The following is a 17203-nucleotide window of genomic DNA, read 5'->3' as shown; positions in this document are numbered from 1 at the left end:
TCACAAACTCAGAGTCATAATGTGATTCTAGGCCATTTTCCTGAAGCCTATTTTAGACCATCCCGTGCTGATGTCAGGTACAATCTCTGTATGTATTGAGTGTCTCCTGCCCAAGCAGGCACATTCAAAGGTATCCTCAGGGGGACCACTTCTTGGCCCATGAATGCCCTTCACCCACTAATAGCCCTGTGTCTGGGTGCTTGATGATGACCTGCACCATCGCTTCTCTGCGCAATGACATCATCACTGCCCCAGCAAAGTCCTGAATTTGCACCAGGGTGTGCAATTTCCAAAACACCTTCACTCCCGTTTCCATCCATCCAATATCCAGCCCTGTGAATGAGCTATTCCCCCATCTTACAGATGAGAAAACCGAAGCTCGAAGAGGTCCCATGACTGGGTCTCATTCATAGAGCTGGCAAAGGTGGACCTGAACCCCGTCCACTGTTCCACAGTTGCCCAAACGTGCTGACTGGCCTGAATTACTGGCTGACGTGCTCCTCCTCCTAGCGAGGCTTTGATGTGCCCTAAAAAAATACATTCAGTTCTCATCAAAGAGATTCGTTCTTTTTTATTTATTTATTTATTTATTTATTTGGTTTTGGCAGCGCTGCGCACAGGCTTTCTCTAGTTGCCGTGAGTGGGGGCTACTCTTCGTTGCGGTGCGTGGACTTCTTGCTGCGGTGGCTTCTCTTGTTATGGAGCCTGGGCTCTAGACATGCGGACTTCAGTAGTTGTGGCTCACGGGCTCTAGAGCGCAGGCTCAGTAGTTGTGGCGCACAGGATTATTTGCTCCGCGGCATGTAGGATCTTCCCAGACCAAGGCTCGAACCCGTGTCCCCTGCAATGGCAGGCAGATTCTTAACCACTGTGCCACCAGGGAAGTCCCCAAAGAGATTCTTAATTCTCAGTAATGCTTTAGACTAGACCTCCAAAACATACACACATAACACACACACACACACACACACACTCTGGTTTCATTAATTCATCAGAACAAGTCAATGTCTAGTTAAAGACTTCTTGAATGTTAATGAATGAATAATTAATTTTAACTATATAATTAGCCTTTAAATGTGCTGAGACCCCCAGAGAGCATCTGAAAACATGCATGAGGAGATGATGAGCTAAAGCCGGAAACTTTTGATTAGGAAATGTCAAGCCACTTGACAATACAAGTCCCTTTCCCCAAAGGGGCCATGCCTTGACTGGGGGCCATGGTGTCCCCTCTTGTAGGGAGAATCAGCTTTGCCGGTAAACAGTCTTGGGGCCAGGAGTGAACATTCAGGCCATCGTGTAGGTGCAGGAGAGACCAACGGAAGTAACAGGGTCAGATCTACACACTCCAGAAAGCTGTGGCAGCTCTTCAAAGCTGTCAAAGAATCTGGCAGGAAACTGCTGGGTTAAAGTGGCATGGAGCTCACGTGACAGTCCTCCTTACTTTGCTTCTTGGCAAATTTGCAGAGAGGAGGTCTTATTTCCCCCTCTCATTCTGAATTACTGTCATTTTTTTATCGTTTGCTTTCCTTGAGGGCTGCGGGTGACAGGGAGAGGGTGACAGCACCCACACAGCCTCCGTGATGCCTGGCGGGGGGTGGGCACATCACACAGCCAGCACAGCATGAATTTTCAGACTCCGGTTCTGTTCCAGCCCTTGCACTGGGGAGCCGAGATGTCGTTTCATTTGTCACAAATGTTTGGAGCAGTGCTCGCCCTTCTGTAGGGAGCAGAGGCAGAGAGGCGGGCTGGGTAGGGCCTCTGTCCCCATCACGGTTCTCAGACCGGATCTTTGAGCCTCACCCACCCAGTGGAAGAAGCACTGAGCCAGTGACAGCCAGTGGCTCGGTAGGAGCTGGGAAGGCAGAGACATAGATGATCTCCCCTTGAAAAGCAGGAGAAGAAAACACCAAGCAGAGAAGCGTCACTGTGTTCCCTCCCTGTGAGCCCTTAAGCTTCCAGCTGATGGCTCTGAGTTCTGAGGGGCTCTTCCCTCCCGTGCCAGCCTGTAATCTCTGTGTTGTTCCAACTCCAGTGCTGCCAATTACGCTGCAGCCTAAGATGTCACTCGGTCTCCCACCATCACAGCTCCAATCCCCCGAATGCTTTTGGTCTAAATTGGGCTTCAGGTGGCCTTTTTCTCTTTCTGACCCCCTACCCTCAACCAGAAGCTGTGGCCATCTATGCCTAAATGTCTCCCAGACATGTAGGATAGGATGTGTTGAGGGCAAGAGATGTTTTCTGTGGAGGTGACTCGAGACCTTACAGGGCTATGCATCTCCTGGGAAAGAGAGAGATGAAACTGAACGACCCACCAAATCTTTTGAAACTGACGACTCTGGTCTGATCCTTCCACTTTTTTCATAACGCTGGGCTTCATGTAGAGCTGTAACCCCCAGTCTGAATCTCAAAGTAGTAGACAGAGCTGTTTCCATTTATTCCACAAGTTTTATGGGTAACATGGTCAGAGTAGTTAGGTCTGTGACCTTTGTCATCAGACTGTGTCAAGTCCAAATGCTGCTTTGATGCTTACCTAAGCTGGTCAGCTGTGTCCCTTACTTTACCTCTCAGTGCCTCTGTTTCCTCATTCCGTGGGGACGGCAGTAGTGCATCCATCTTTGCTCAGTTAAAAGGACTCAGTGAAATGAGATAATGTGTATAAAGTATTCAGGACTGGATTTGTCCCACAGAATGCATAAAAGTTGTAAGCTCCTTTGCTGTAAAATCTGAATTCAATTGCACACATCTGTGTGTCTTGAGCATTTGTTATGTGCCGGGCACTGCGCACACATCTCCTTATATAACATCGCTTTATTCCCAACAGCCCTCGAAGGGCAGGTAACGTCTGCTCCACTTTGCAGTGAGAAGAATGAAGCTCAGAAATACAGGTGCCTTGTTCCAAGTCTTTGAACACAAAGCCCACTCTTGAGGATGTCAGTGAGTTTTACATCTTTTCTTTTCAACAATGGGAACATTTTTCCTTCAGTGGGAAAGAGATCAAAGGCACAGGTCTTTGAGTCGGAGCAAGGAGAGCCCAGGGCCCTCGCTCCCTCCACCTCCCCCGCCCACCGGGAGCCACCGTGCCGGCCACTTCAGTAGCTGCCGGCCACGTGCGGCCATTTACACCAGAATCTAAATTAATGAAATGAAATAAAATTTAAAACTCAGGTTCTCAGTTGCACTAATCACATGTTAAGTGCTCAATATTTCCATCATCGTAGAAAGTCCTCCTAGACAATCCTGCCATAGAGGGTTTGCGTACAGAGTTCGGAAATACTGCCGATGAGCTCAGGCTGCCTTAGCCTCTCAGAACCTCACCTGCTCATAGACAACATAGGAGAAAATAATAATAATAAATTTCCCTACTGGGCATTTGTGAGGCCCCGGTGGGATGATGTATGTAAAATGCTGTGCACTTTTATCAAGCATTGTGCAAACAATGGCCTTGTCTATCAGAGGGCTGTGTAAGCCCCAGGATGTTTTTAAACATGCAGGTATCTGTGGCCATTGCATTTAGACCCCAGCTCTCTAGAATCATCAATGAGGGACGGAAGTCACAGTCCACATGGCCCTGTGGTTTCCTTCATGTGTTGTCCTCACTGTGGTCCTGACGTGGCCCTGAGACCACAGAGAGTCTCCCTGGCCAGACCGCTCTAAGAGCGTGGCCGCCAGCCACCCAGACAAGCCAGCGTGTGGTTGCTTTGCTCAGAATTAACTGTCTTTTGCAGCTGTCCTCGCTCTGACTTGATGGCATCTTGCATTTGCAAACTTTGTTTTCCAAGAAAACTTCCCTTTTTCTTTGGGCTCATCCGGCTGTTTTTTGCTCAGCTGAAGATCTGTCATGAAATATGGTAATGATTTGCAGAAATCTGTGCCTGTCCGTAAAATATGAATTTAAACTGCTGTTGGACAACTCTCGTATGAATGCCAGGTACAGTTTTAGATTTCCATTGCAGAAATGCATCAGTGTGTGGTGGGTTAACAGGATGGGGAGGGCTTTCACCCCATGAATACCAACAGGTGGCCTTAACATTTGAATGTACCTAAACGCACCTGTGTGTGTATTTGTTTGGTTTTTGAGGAATTGAGAGAAGAGAGTTGCAGGAATCTTAGAAAGTGTTACTAAAACCCCGGTTCTCGCCATCTCCATGGCAACATGAAGTATTGAGGTGGCAAGCACCCCAACTTCATTAAGAGTACACATGTTGTCCATTTGTCCTGAAGTCCTCAGGGTACACACGTTATCCAGAGTCTCACTTTCCCTCTTGAGATTGACAGAAGGTGACTCTTGGCTTGCAGAACCGTAGGATGCCACAGTTCAAAAGGACCGCAATGACAACCTCATCTCACAGATGAGAAACCAGCAGTGCAAAAGAAGGAAGTGACTTTCCAAGGTGGCACCATCATAGACGTAAATGTAGACTAGAACTCAGATCCCTTCCACCTGCTCCCCCGCCGCTCCTGTCACACGCCGTACTGCCATCATAACATAAACCAACCTTTAAAAGCCCCCCAACCTGTATTTGCATGGGTCTCAGCATTGCTGGCTGTCCAAAAAGGGTGTTTCCTCTTGGTTCGACAGCTCTGTTTGCCATTTCTGTTGACAATGCCCAGTTTTTCCCCCTCTTCCACTTGGATGATCTGATCCCCTTTTAATACTCTCAGAGTATAAAACTAAGCCTCCAGCCCTACAGCCCTGAGATGAAAGCTTCAGAGTCTTTCTGTTGGTGAGACAAGCCTTGTAGTCTTGCCCCATCTCTAACCATTACAGAAGCAAAAAATTAAAGTGAAGAACACAGCTGTAAACCTTCCAAATAGTTTTCTTCCCATAGGGAGTCCTTCAGCAGCTGTCTTTGGAAGGATGCAGCGTTTGACATCCTCTTCCTGCCACTTTTATTTTATTTTATTTTATTTTATTTTATTTTATTTTATTTTATTTTTGCTTCACTGTTGTATGTCTTCTTGTTAGGGAGTGAAGGGCAGTAAAGTTGAGGAAGTGTCAGGAAGTTGAGAACTCTCCCATTTAGTTTTCCTACCTACATTAGAGTTGAGATATCCATCCCCTGTATTCAAGGTTGATCATTTCAGCCTTGTTAAATAACTTTAAAAATTGGAAACAACATACATGCCCACCAATAAGGATGTAGGTCATGAATTAGACACAGCCGTGCCTTTGAGGGGATTACTGGGTGCTTGCCTTTTGGAGGGTGCTGACTGGGAGGGGTAAACAGGACTTCTGAGGTGATAGTGATGTTCTCTACTTCAGTCTGCATGGTGATTTCAAGGATGTACACATATGTAAAAATTTATCTAGTGCTTTATTCCATATAAGGTATACCTCAATAAAAATAAATGTACCAAAAAATTAAAAAGAGTGCTGTACACTGACATAGAAATACATTCACTATGTGTGGGGTTAAACGAGAAAAGAAAGCCATTGGTGAAATGGTTTGCGTGGTGTAATTATATTTGGAGAGTTGAAACAGGGTTGGCAAACTATGTCCCATGGGCCAACCTGTGTTTTGCAAATAACCTTTTATTGGAACAGAGTTGAATTCCTTCATTTATGCATTGTCGCTGGCTGCTCTCATGCTGTGTGTTAATTTCCTAGGGCTGTCATAACAAAGCATTACAAGCTGAGAAGCTTAAACGATAGGAATTTTTTGTCTCAAACTTCTGGAGGCTGAAACGCGGAGATCAAGGTGTCAGCAGGGCTGTGCTGCCTCTGAAGGCACTTGGGAAGGATCTGTCCGGGCCCCTCTCCTGGCTTCTGGTAGTTCCGAGGCTTGTGGCAGCGTAACTCCAACCTTCACCTGGCGTTCTCCCTGTGTGCACGTCTGTGTCCAAATTTCCCCTTTTTATAAGGACATCGGTCATATTGGATTAGGAGCCCACCCTGCTCCATATGACCTCATCTTAATTACATGTGCAATGACCCCATCTCCAAATAAGGTCATATTTGGAGGTACTGGGGGGTTAGGACTTCAACATATGAATTTTGAGGAAACACAGTTCAGCTTCATGCTACAACAGAAAGCTGAGTAGTTGCACCAGAGACCAAGCCTAAACTTTATTATCTTGCCTTTATAGAAAAAGTTACCAACCCCTGTTTTAAAAGGAGTGTGTATGTGTGTTTGTGTGTGTGTGTATATGAGGTGTGTGTATACACACATGCATATAAAATTTGGAAAGTTGTTCACAAATTTATTAACAGAGGTTGCCTCTGAGTTATGGAATTATAGGCAATTTTAATTTTAATTGTATTCTTAATATTTTCTGCATTATTTGGGTTTCTAAAATTTATTATGTAATAATTTTTATAATATAAATGAAACATGTTTCATAAACATGTTTCTTAGGGCAGGAAGAGACATCATTCCTATTTAGTCTCTCTCCCCTTCCTGCACGAAACCATCTGATTCTCCTGTCCCTTAATGGTTTATTTTGTTCTAATGCAAACCTTTCTAAATAGGCCACTGCTCTTCACTGTTGGGAGTGCTAAGGGCAAACACTTGCAAACCAGCAAATTCGACTGTTTACTCACTTGGGCATAAGGATTCTTCATGTCTTTATTTAACTGCCTCTTGAAACTTCGAGAGAAAAGGTTCTGGCTTTTATCTCCTCATTAAAAATAGATCCTTTTATGCTGATGGGATGGAGCCGTCATGAATCATCATCTCCCATGTGAAAGAAAGTGTGTGATGCTGGATCAGGCCTTAGGAGCTGGGCCCTGAGACGGTACCTCGCCTTCCCCGTGACTCCCTGGTTTCTTGTCATTGCAGGAAACTGGACGCTTTCATCTATGATGCTGCGGTCTTGAATTACAAGGCCGGGAGGGACGAAGGCTGCAAGCTGGTGACCATTGGAAGTGGGTACATCTTTGCCACCACTGGTTATGGAATTGCCCTCCAGAAAGGCTCCCGTTGGAAGAGGCAGATTGACCTGGCCCTGCTCCAGTTTGTGGGTGATGGTAAGACCTTGGTTGACCCCCTACTTCTGAGGGACTTGAGACCCTCACATTCTCTGTTTTCTAACTGGCTTTCCAGTAGATCTTTGGGTGGTGAGTTTGCTCACCAAAAGTATTTATTGAGTGCTGATCACATGATACCACAATTCTCGTAATGGAAACCAATTACAGACAACTCAGTAAATTAAAAGGAGTTTATTTTAAGGATGCAGAAGTGTCTATCTCAGTGAATTTAAGAAAGAGTTGAGCAAATAGGTTCAGAGGAAAAAACAGGAACCAGGAAGGACAGTCCTGGGGCCTCAACAGCAGGAATTCATAGGTCCTCTCTGTAGAGCAGTGGCTCTCAGTGCGGGGCAGGGATTTTGCCCCCCAGGGGATATTTGGCTGTGTTTGGAGATATTTTTGATTGTCATGACAGGGAGGCTATTTGATACCGGCATCCGTGGGTAGAGGCCAGGGGTGAGGGATGCTGGCAAACAGGCTACAATGCCCAGGACAGGCCCCCACATCTCAAAACACAGAATTAATCTGACCCCAAACGTTAATAGTATCAGGGTTAAAAAAACTCTGCTCTAGAGCAGTGACATTATGTAACAAGGCTACAATAAGTCCCAATCTCTATTTGCCAAATTCTAAATTTCAAATTCCAGAGGAAGGATTCCTGATGCATTTTGGGTCAAGCACTCTTTCTTGGACACATCAGGAGTGAATAAGGGGTGGGGTTACGTTGTACTAACACAACAGCTCCAACTATTATCCTATGGAGGAATGAAGGCGAGCCAATCTCTATAAAGGGAACAGTGAGCAGAAATCCCATGGGTTTCCTCTACAGTCCACCTCTCGGCTGCCTATCGTGCAAAAAAAGGCTGTTTCCACCCTCACGGGGCTTACAGTCTAATGGGATGATGGTACTTCTGTACTCATAGCTGGTGATCTCACCGCAGCCCATTGTTCCCTAGCACGGGTTTTAGAATCCTCTCATGGCTCACATGGCATGCTAGTTACCCTTGGACTTGCCAAAACTGAGACAGGAAAAGCAAAGGCAGCAGAGATGGCAGGTGAACCCTTAAAACTTGAGTAAGTGTGAGTAGGCAACAAAAGCTCAGGGCATCGGGCAGAAGCTGCCTTCAAGAACGGTGGAAGCTATATTCGGAGATGGTGCCAGGACAGGCTACGCCTGTCTAGAGCTGGTAGGGGACAGCCTGGCAACCACCATGGCCAAATACGGTACTGAAAGGGGCAGAGGTTAGTGCTGTGGTTGGTGTGAATTTGAGCAAAGTGCATAATGCCTTACAGTCTCTACTCCCAGAATTAAACCCCGGATTCTCACAATGCCATCAAGAAATCTAAGTGTGCTTTATATTTCTCTCCCAAACGAAAGCATCTGATTCTTTGAATTCCCTATAGGGCATTTGTACCTTCCTCAGATCAAGAGCCGTGTTCTCTGCTGTGTCATAGTGATTTGTGGCTGTGTTGCTCAGCTGTTGCTGTGAAATCTTAGAGGTACACGACAATAGCATGTATTTTGCTCGTGGGAGCACAGATTGAGTGGAAAAGCTCTGCCTCAGGCCGTGGTGGCTCCCCTGATGCTGCAAGACCATGGGTCATCTCTGTGGTCTCTGTTCCACCTATGTTTATTCTGGGTCTCAGGCTGAAGGGGCAGCACCTACCTGGGAAAAGCTCTTCCCTTGACTATGATGAAGGCAAAGGAAAAAACACCTACCTGCACGTGCACATTTCAAGTCTCTGCTTTGTCAGATCCACGTCGGCTAACACCCTTCTGTCCAAAGTAAGTCCTGTGGCCAAGCCCAAAGTATACTCTGGAGGTATACTCTGCCTTGTGTGGGAGGAGTTTGGGAGTTAGATGACAAGGCATCAGAGAGGAGTGAAGCACCCCTCCACCACAGTGCTTGACTAAGCACCTCCACGTGGGGTGCAGTTCTCGGTAAACGAGAGTCTTGTTTCCAGCAGTAAACACTACAAAATCTTGAGCATGACAGGTAACTGGTCAATGAAGGATTGAATGGATAAATACATGCGTGGATGAATGGTTGGTGTCAGGATGCATTTCATTTGACAGGAAACTTTTAAATATGATGGGTAGCTGTCAAATAAGTCAGTTCTAACTCTACTCCTACCTACCACTGCTGTCACTCTTGCAGCATCTATTATGAAATAGCAACATATTGGGGGAATAGAATATGCCAATCACCATACCGGATGCATTAAATGTGTTCTTTAATTTAATATTCGTTAACAACTTTATGAAGTTAAATATTGCTTATACTCATTTTACAGAGGAGGAAACTTCAGCTCAGTGGGCTTGTGAGTCCCCTAGTGAGTAAGTGGCAGTCTCTACTTAAGGCGCCTTACTCTGGACGGGGGTCGATCATGTAAGACTCTTGTTTCATTCAGTTCTCTAGGATGTCTATCAAAGTTGGCTAATCAGATGCTTGAGATATATAGATACTTTACGAAAAAGTAATTGTGTATGTGCGAACAATATTTCTTGTCCCATTTACAAATGCTTCTGTGAAAGGGGTAATTTTTCTTAGCCTCAGTTTACTCATCTTCAACTAAATGCAGAAATATTTACCCGATAAGGTTGTCATGAAGACAAAATGAGAGGTTCTATGTAAAGAGCTAGCTAAGTACAGCCACCTGGAAATAGAAATGGTTCAATCAATGCTAGCTGTTGCCATCGCCACCCCCAGCGCCATCAACGCCATCATCACCCTGCTCTCCCTCCCCCTCCTCGTCGTTGTTGTCCATCCACAAATCCAGCATTCAGCACAGCCTGGTTAGCGTCGTGGTTTTGATAATATGGTCAAGTTAGCATCATGGAAATGCGGTGCTGAACAGAAAATGTCCTCTTTGTGGCAAATTAAAAAAAAAAAAAAGTAAAGGCATCCAGATAAGCCAGAGGTGTGTTCTTTGTACGAGCAGAGCATCCAGATTCTTGGAGATGTTTTCTGTCCCGACTCGTGGCTTTTCTGGTCAGACTCTCTGGGCTGGAAAATGTGTCTTCACAGCTTCATCTTTAGAGACCGCCTGGGGGCAAAGACATTGGAGAGAAAATGACGTTGCTCCAGGGGGCGTCTTAAGATAATCTTCTCGGAAAGCGTGTCCAGTTCTGAATATCTCTCTAGGAGTAAATACATGAATTAACACATCTGCGTAAATATTTCACTTATCTCATGCAGCTTCAGCAGGATTAATTATGCTTTGAAATTAGACCTGGAAAGAGCACAGTGCTGAGCGGTCCCCAATTATTACTCATCCTCTGGAATGGAGTGTTTATCTCTTGTTATAGAGTAGCTTCGGTGGACGATTACAAGTCTAATGAGTGTCAAAAGTATAAAAAATTTTCCTAATGAGCTGTGTAAATATAACCTTTGAATGGAGTGTTTGGTTATTGTGAAACCTCTTATGTGAAGCCTGCCAGGCATTTCCCTAGGAAACAGGCTACTGATCTCCCTTAAGAGACACACAGGGTCCCAGTAAGACCTTTCCTTCCTTTTCCTGTCTAACTGTCGTGTTCTTTCTGGAACAGTTGAGTGCACCGTGGGGACACTCAAAGGTACTTTTCAGCATTGATCATCAATACCCAACGTTTACTGAGAAACACACATTCTCAGGCACTGATGTTCCAAGAAGGCGATCTCATGGTCTTTTCCTTCTTTCTTTCAAGGAGCTTACAGTCCAGTTGGTTGCCAATGTATGAAACTAAAATATCTAATCTCAAAGTATGAACATATTTGTAATAATGCGTATATATCTATGAGTTCATATATACTATATATGTGTTTATATATATACATACCTATATATACTCTTTGGTATCTTGGGTAGGTGAGAGAATGCTCAAGGAGAAATATGAGATATATCAGCTTTTTTTTAAATGGAAGAATGAAAAGACAGAATAAGTCATAAAGAAAACAAGTAAGATCTAGACAAAGATAAGAATAGGCCAGAGTTCACAAAGCCGCATTCATTAACTTATCCTGCGACCAGCAAGTAACTGGTGGGTCCCTGTTATCACCCTGGCACCTAAAAGCTGACAGCTGAGTGAGAACATAAAGAATGAGTAAGTCTGGGACCTAAAAAAAATGGCATTTCTGGTTTCAAAGGGGAGGTTGAACAGGAGATCTCTTAGGCCCCAGCAATCTCATGGATTTCGTAATTTTTTTATGTGATTCTGGGATTTGAAGAGTCAGAAGGAAGATCATAGAGGTTAAAGCACTTTCGATGTATAGAGGCCAGCAAAAAGATATCAGGGAGAACAAGATGATATAATAATATTATTCAGAAGCAAGCGATGCTGAGAAAATAGAAGGAAACCATTGTTTTTTAAAAATTTATTTATTTTTGGCTGCATTGGGTTTTCGTTGCCGCGCAGAAGCTTTCGCTAGTTGCGGCGAGCGGGGGCTACTCTTCGTTGCGGTGCACCGGCTTCTCATTGTGGTGGCTTCTCTTGCTGCGGAGCACGGGCTCTAGGCGCACGGGCTTCAGTAATTGTGGCACACAGGCTCAGTAGTTGTGGCGCACGGGCTTAGTTGCTCTGGGGCATGTGGGATCTTCCCGGACCTGGGATTGAAGCCGTGTCCCTTGCATTGGAAGGTGGATTCTTAACCACTGTGCCACCAGGGAAGCCCTATCATATACTTCTACAAATTATTTATATGGTGTATTCCATTGCACTTATGTTTAGGTATATATGATAGATATCATATGTAAATATTTGAAAGATATGACACATGTATCTCTTGTATTCATATTGTATTCTAGGATAACCAACTCAACCTATTTTGCTGGGACTCTCCCAGTTTTAAAACTAGCTAGTGACCCCGATTATATCATACTTGGGCATATATGATAAATATCATATATGAAATGTTTTCAAGATTCCATCTATATCATTTCAGTTGGATAGGTGCATTGGGTTCCCTTTGTCCCTTTTGTACTGCAACTTTGCAAGCAATCGCCTTAAAGACTCATTCAAATTGGTAACAAATCAGAAAGAACCACACCCTCTGCTCTTGTGTCAATAAGGAACCTTGCAGCAATAGACTCTAGAGCTTTGGAAAGCACCACGCCAGGGTAAGATGCTCACAGGTCTTGGAGTGGGGGAGTGCTGGCGGGGGGGTAGTCAGTGGAGAATCCCCCTCCCTGCTTCTGGGTGGGTCAGTGTTAGTGTTCCTGATTCCTTTATTTGTTGGCGGCTCTTCCACTGAAGCTCGCAGGATGGCTTTTGATGGTGAGAGACCCCGTGCTGCCAGCCAGAGTCGAGGGTGTTTGTGCGATTGCAGAAGTTCTTTGTGTATCTAATTAGGATTCTCATAAATTGCTCTGAGCCACTGGATGGGTGGCTAACATCCTCAGCACTGTCCTCATCCAGCTTCCCAGCTTAATATTTTGGGCCAACATCCGAGTCTCAGGGAGAGCTCGACACCCCTGCAGCCTGGGTGGTGAGGCACCCACGCTTCCACTCTGAGGATGGGCACGTCTCTGCGTGGCTTTTGCAGCCCGTCTTCTTAGGGCTGGCTTAGGAAAGGTATGGCGTGTGGGTTGAGGAAATCACTGAAGGCCACTTCACTCCTAAATATTTTCCCTGCTCGGCCGCCTACAGTATTTGAAATTCCACCATTTGGAATTTTTTTCAGGTAAGCGTGGATTTTTCCATGCAACCCCCTTTAAAAATGGAGTCCCTTCTTACATCTTCTCCTGAACCCATTTCCTACTCTGATATCTGACCCATCCTTCAGCCCATGTACTCCTCCATTTCCTTAAAGACTACAGCTCTAGATATGCTTATAAACTATAAACTCCTTTAGCTCCATGCTTACAGCATTCTTGTGGCATTTAGCAAACCAACACATAAAAGGGGTGCAATGGAAGGTTCTGCAACTTCCTAGCTGCATGGCCAATCTATTTCTCTGAGTGCCAGGTTCCTCATCTTTAAATTGGAGTTGTTTAAGGATTGAGTGTGAGAACAAACATAAAGAAACTAGGCCGGTGCTTGGCACACACTAGACGCCTACTCCTTGCTGTCCTCTCCACGTCCCCTGTCCCCTGCCGTGCCCTGCACTGTCAGTCCCTGGAGGGCACATTCTTTCACGTCCATTCTTGTTGCCCTTTCGTTTCCCCTAGGACTCGTTCCTGAGCTTCGCACATAGTAGGTGCTCAAATAAAACTCCGTGGATGAATGAATAAATGAATGAATGGATTTGAAAACACCACAGATATACTTTGGGGGGGCTTATTTCATTAATTAAATATCTTCTCTGATGAAGGGGATGTTTTCTTCTTTGGGAAGGACATCAGGTGTCTCTAGGGAAGAGACCCAAAGCGGTAATCACTAAATCACTGTTCAGTCTGACAATCTTCCCAAACCTCTGACCCCCATATTCACTATGAGACAGGCAAGTTCTTCTGTTGTCTAATTTGTGTGCTATAGTAGGCAAATATCTCTGTTTTACTTTTTCTTTTTAACGCAATTTTTCTGGGAGAGATAATCAGCAAGATTAGATATTCCCTGGCTTTTAGAACCGGAGTGGATCATAAATCGTTGGTGAGTTTGTGGTTTGTAATCAAGGAGGTGAATGAGAGAAGGAGTGTTTTCCTTAGGGTTTGGCAAACTATGACCACGTCTCCAATCCAGCCACTGCCTGTTTTTGAAAGTGAAGCTTTATTGAAACACAGCCACATCTGTTCATTCAGGTATTGTCTGTGGCTGCTTTCACTACCATGGCAGAGTTGAGTTGTTGCAACAGAAGCTAGAGGACCTGCAGAGCCCCAAATATTTACTATCTAGCCCTTTATAGAAAAAGTATGATGACCCTGGTCGTAGACTGTCTGGAGAAAGACAAGAAAGGCAGAGAAGACTTGAAATTGTAGGTTCTTCCGAGGGAAGGGAAAAGATTTAGATGGAAAAAGGAAGAAAGAGGCAGATAGGAAAGAGGGACAGGGAATACGAGGGGAAGAAAGGAAAGAAGAGCAGGAATAAAATGATAAAGGGATAAAGGAGAAAAGAATGGTCCAAAACGAAGGACAGAGGAAGAGATAGGGAAAAAGAGGAGGAGGAAAAGGAGAGATGAGAGGGCAAAGAAAGGCAGGATGGGGAGAGGAGAGACCAGAGAGAGCGGTGTGCTGGGACTAGTCAGGCAATATTCAGCCTGGGCATCTAGAGCAGGCTGGTTTGTTCATCTGAGCCATTAGCCATATTGAAGATGACACTGAACAAGCCTGGCAGCCGTCCGCTACCCCTTCTCGGCTCCTTGGTGGAGCTGGGCACATACCCCCGGCTGACTCACTCCTGCCTCGGAGAAGTCTAATCTGTCTCCTGCTGGCCTCCCCTGCCATCAGTTCTTCATGACATAGGCCCCTGTGTCCTCAGATGACTCAGCAACACCCTATGTCAACCAGTAGCCTTGGACCATTTTAAGAGATAAACACCAAAATAAGGATGGGGGATGTGTGGGAGAGGAGGTGCCGAGAATCTGGGAACTCACTTGGAGGGGGAAGAGACAGTCTTCCATGACTCTAAATGGAAGTCATTCAAAGCTACCATTATCATTGTTATGTTATTTTTATGGACTTTTATAATGACAGGTAACACAGAGGGATAACTATGGGTCATAAAATAATCTGTCTTTATATGTATTAATTTCATACAGTCCTCACGGTGATTCAATGACCTGAGTTATGATTACAACTCTCTGTCTACAGGTTGAGGAAACTGAGTCACAGGAAGGTTAAGTAATGTGTCAAGCTAGTATGTGGCCAGTCTGACCTGGGCAAGCAGGCTCCAGGGCCTTCGTTTGAACCATTATGCTGTATGGCTTCTCCTTTATCTGCCGTAACCCTCCCAGACATCTCATAAGGCAGGCGTTACCACCTGGGAAGGGGCAAAGCTGTGATTTAAACACAGGTGGGTCAGCATCCAGCCTCTGTTCCTTCCTCTTTCACTGAAGGAACAGCATGGTTCGCCTTTAGGTGATACTGGGCAAAATAACTTGGCAACAGGGGTTGAGGGTGGGAGAGAAAGTGACCTATGTTTTTTCCATCTTTCCACGGAGAAGGAGACTTGTCCATGCCCCAGGCACTGGCACCATGGGAAAAGACTCAGCCTAATTTTTGAGATCATTCAACCCTGGCAGTTTGGGGAAAACTCAGGACCCAGAAGCAAGAGATGAGAAGGAACGAAACAAGGACAGGATGTAATTAAGAGGAGTCAGATGTTTGGCCCCAACACAGGCTTGCAGAGCAGCCTCTCCAGGTTCACAAGGACCGTCTTGGTTGCTGGTATTTCTTGCTCCCCACAGAGATCCTCGGAGCTGCAAAATCCCCAGCATTTCAGAAAGTTGTCGTTCCTTGCTAAACGTATTTTAATCAAATTGAGACTTCAAAGGTGGAAATCACAGTTTGGGTTGAGCAAGTCTACTCTGTAAATCACAGACTTTGTAATCAAGTTAGCAAAGGCCAGGGACCATAGACAAAGCCCCCCAATTTATTCACACATTTGCTCATTCATTCATTCGTTCTCCCTCTAGACATTCATCAACAAAGAATAACTGAGCAGCTTCCAAGCTCCAGGTGGTGGGACATAAAAATGCTTAAAGGCTTTTGCTCTGTTGCCTTCACGGTCACCTTACTTACAAAGATGCTTTTGGCACTTCTGTGTCCATCAGACTCACTTGGGGAGCCTGTTGAAAGTACAGATACCTAATTTTTCACCCCACAGGGCATTTTTACATCTTCTCTGGGTGATTCTAATGCACAATAAGACTTAAGAACCACTCTTTAGAATAACAGTATTTAGCATTTAGAAGCCGCTTATTCTCTGATTAGCAGGTACTGGATATCAATGTCAGTGGCCAATAGACCCCACCCATTTGGAGTCTATGAAGTTGGATGTTGGCCCTGTGTTTTATTCATCCTCCTTCTCTCAGGTCTCTTACTTGAGTTTCCATATCCAGAGACCTTGGTGATTGTGAAAACCCAAGGAAGAAATGGTGTGGAGCTGTGTCAGCCTGCACGCTGACCACAAAAAGGAACATAGGAGATACTGGGTTAGACTGTTAACAGAAGTAGTCAAATAGGCTTGAATGTTTCTCATTCAGAAATGAACAAAATAGACATGAAAGTGTTTGTTGCTTCCAAAGATTTCATTGTCATGTATTGACTATAATAACAGCATTAAAAAAAAAAAAAAAGCAGGCAAGACTGAAAGACCCACATTTGGGCAGAAAATGAGCCAGTGTTTCTATTGATTAAATTAGATCTGGAACCAGGTTTGGATTGGATGGTTGTCCTGATTCCTTACACATGCAGATGTGGTCTCATTGGAAACCACCAGGGACATGTGGCCGGAAACCATTACTGATGAGTTGACTGAGTCTGATTTTTTCCTATGGATTTCATTAATGCTCCCACTCTATGTGGGTGACTTTTACATGCACCCAAACCTCATTTATACACAAAATAGCAGCTTTGATGATATATACCCAAAGGCGGTGATGATTAAAATGAACATTTTGATGCCCAGCAACTAAGTCACTTTGAGCCTCCTATGACCTAAAAACGAAGTCCAGGGCAAACTACTCATTTGGAAATAAAATGTTTTCAAAGGAAGAAATGTGTCAATCCTAAGCATAGAGTAGCAATAAAGGACTTAACTGCTCCTTCACTGGCCTGTGACCAGATGGTACCATAGAAATTAGACTTGTTTATCTCCCTCCTAATTTTAACTAGAGACATATTTGGAATAATAATGGAACGGCACTTACTGAAGAAACAGATAAAATCCATAAATATCCTGGAGAGCCATTGACTCTCCCTCTCTGTTAAAGCTCTGAGGGTTTTCATCTGTGTAAGTTCACAGTGAATTTCCCGATAGGTCTCTTGAGATCCAGAGTTGCAGTGTTTATTATCAATCTGACACCAGGATTAGAACAAGGTCAGCGGTGCCATATTCCTGCCTGACAAGCAGTGAATCAGTCAAACCAGGGAAAGTCAAATGTTGAGAGAACCATCAAAGGTGAAATGAAACATAATGAATGGTTTGCTGGTAAGTCAAACACTGATGTCACAGACCCTTATGTAGGATTTACGGGATGGATAAGCAATGACCTCAAATCCCTCTCGGTCTACATTTTTTTAAATAAATTTATTTATTTTTGGCTGCATTGGATCTTTGTTGCTGCATGCAGGCTTTCTCTAGTTGCGGCCAGCAGGGGC

At 44.7% G+C, this 17203-nt stretch overlaps 1 protein-coding gene across 2 annotated transcripts in view; it reads left to right on the top strand.

The window, feature by feature from the left end:
* Positions 1-17203, top strand: part of GRIN2A (glutamate ionotropic receptor NMDA type subunit 2A) — a 364835-nt gene that overhangs the window by 318498 nt on the left and 29134 nt on the right. For both annotated transcript variants that reach the window (XM_060122862.1, XM_060122863.1), the window contains exon 10: positions 6780-6967. In XM_060122862.1, coding sequence (XP_059978845.1) covers positions 6780-6967 — 188 coding nt within the window. The remainder of the gene's footprint in view (positions 1-6779; positions 6968-17203) is intronic.

Source organism: Lagenorhynchus albirostris, chromosome 15 (assembly GCF_949774975.1).
Source record: "Lagenorhynchus albirostris chromosome 15, mLagAlb1.1, whole genome shotgun sequence".
NCBI classification, from domain to species: Eukaryota; Metazoa; Chordata; class Mammalia; order Artiodactyla; family Delphinidae; genus Lagenorhynchus; species Lagenorhynchus albirostris.
The sequence above is the reverse complement of the archived record's forward strand: the minus strand, read 5'-3'. Positions and strand labels throughout refer to the sequence as shown.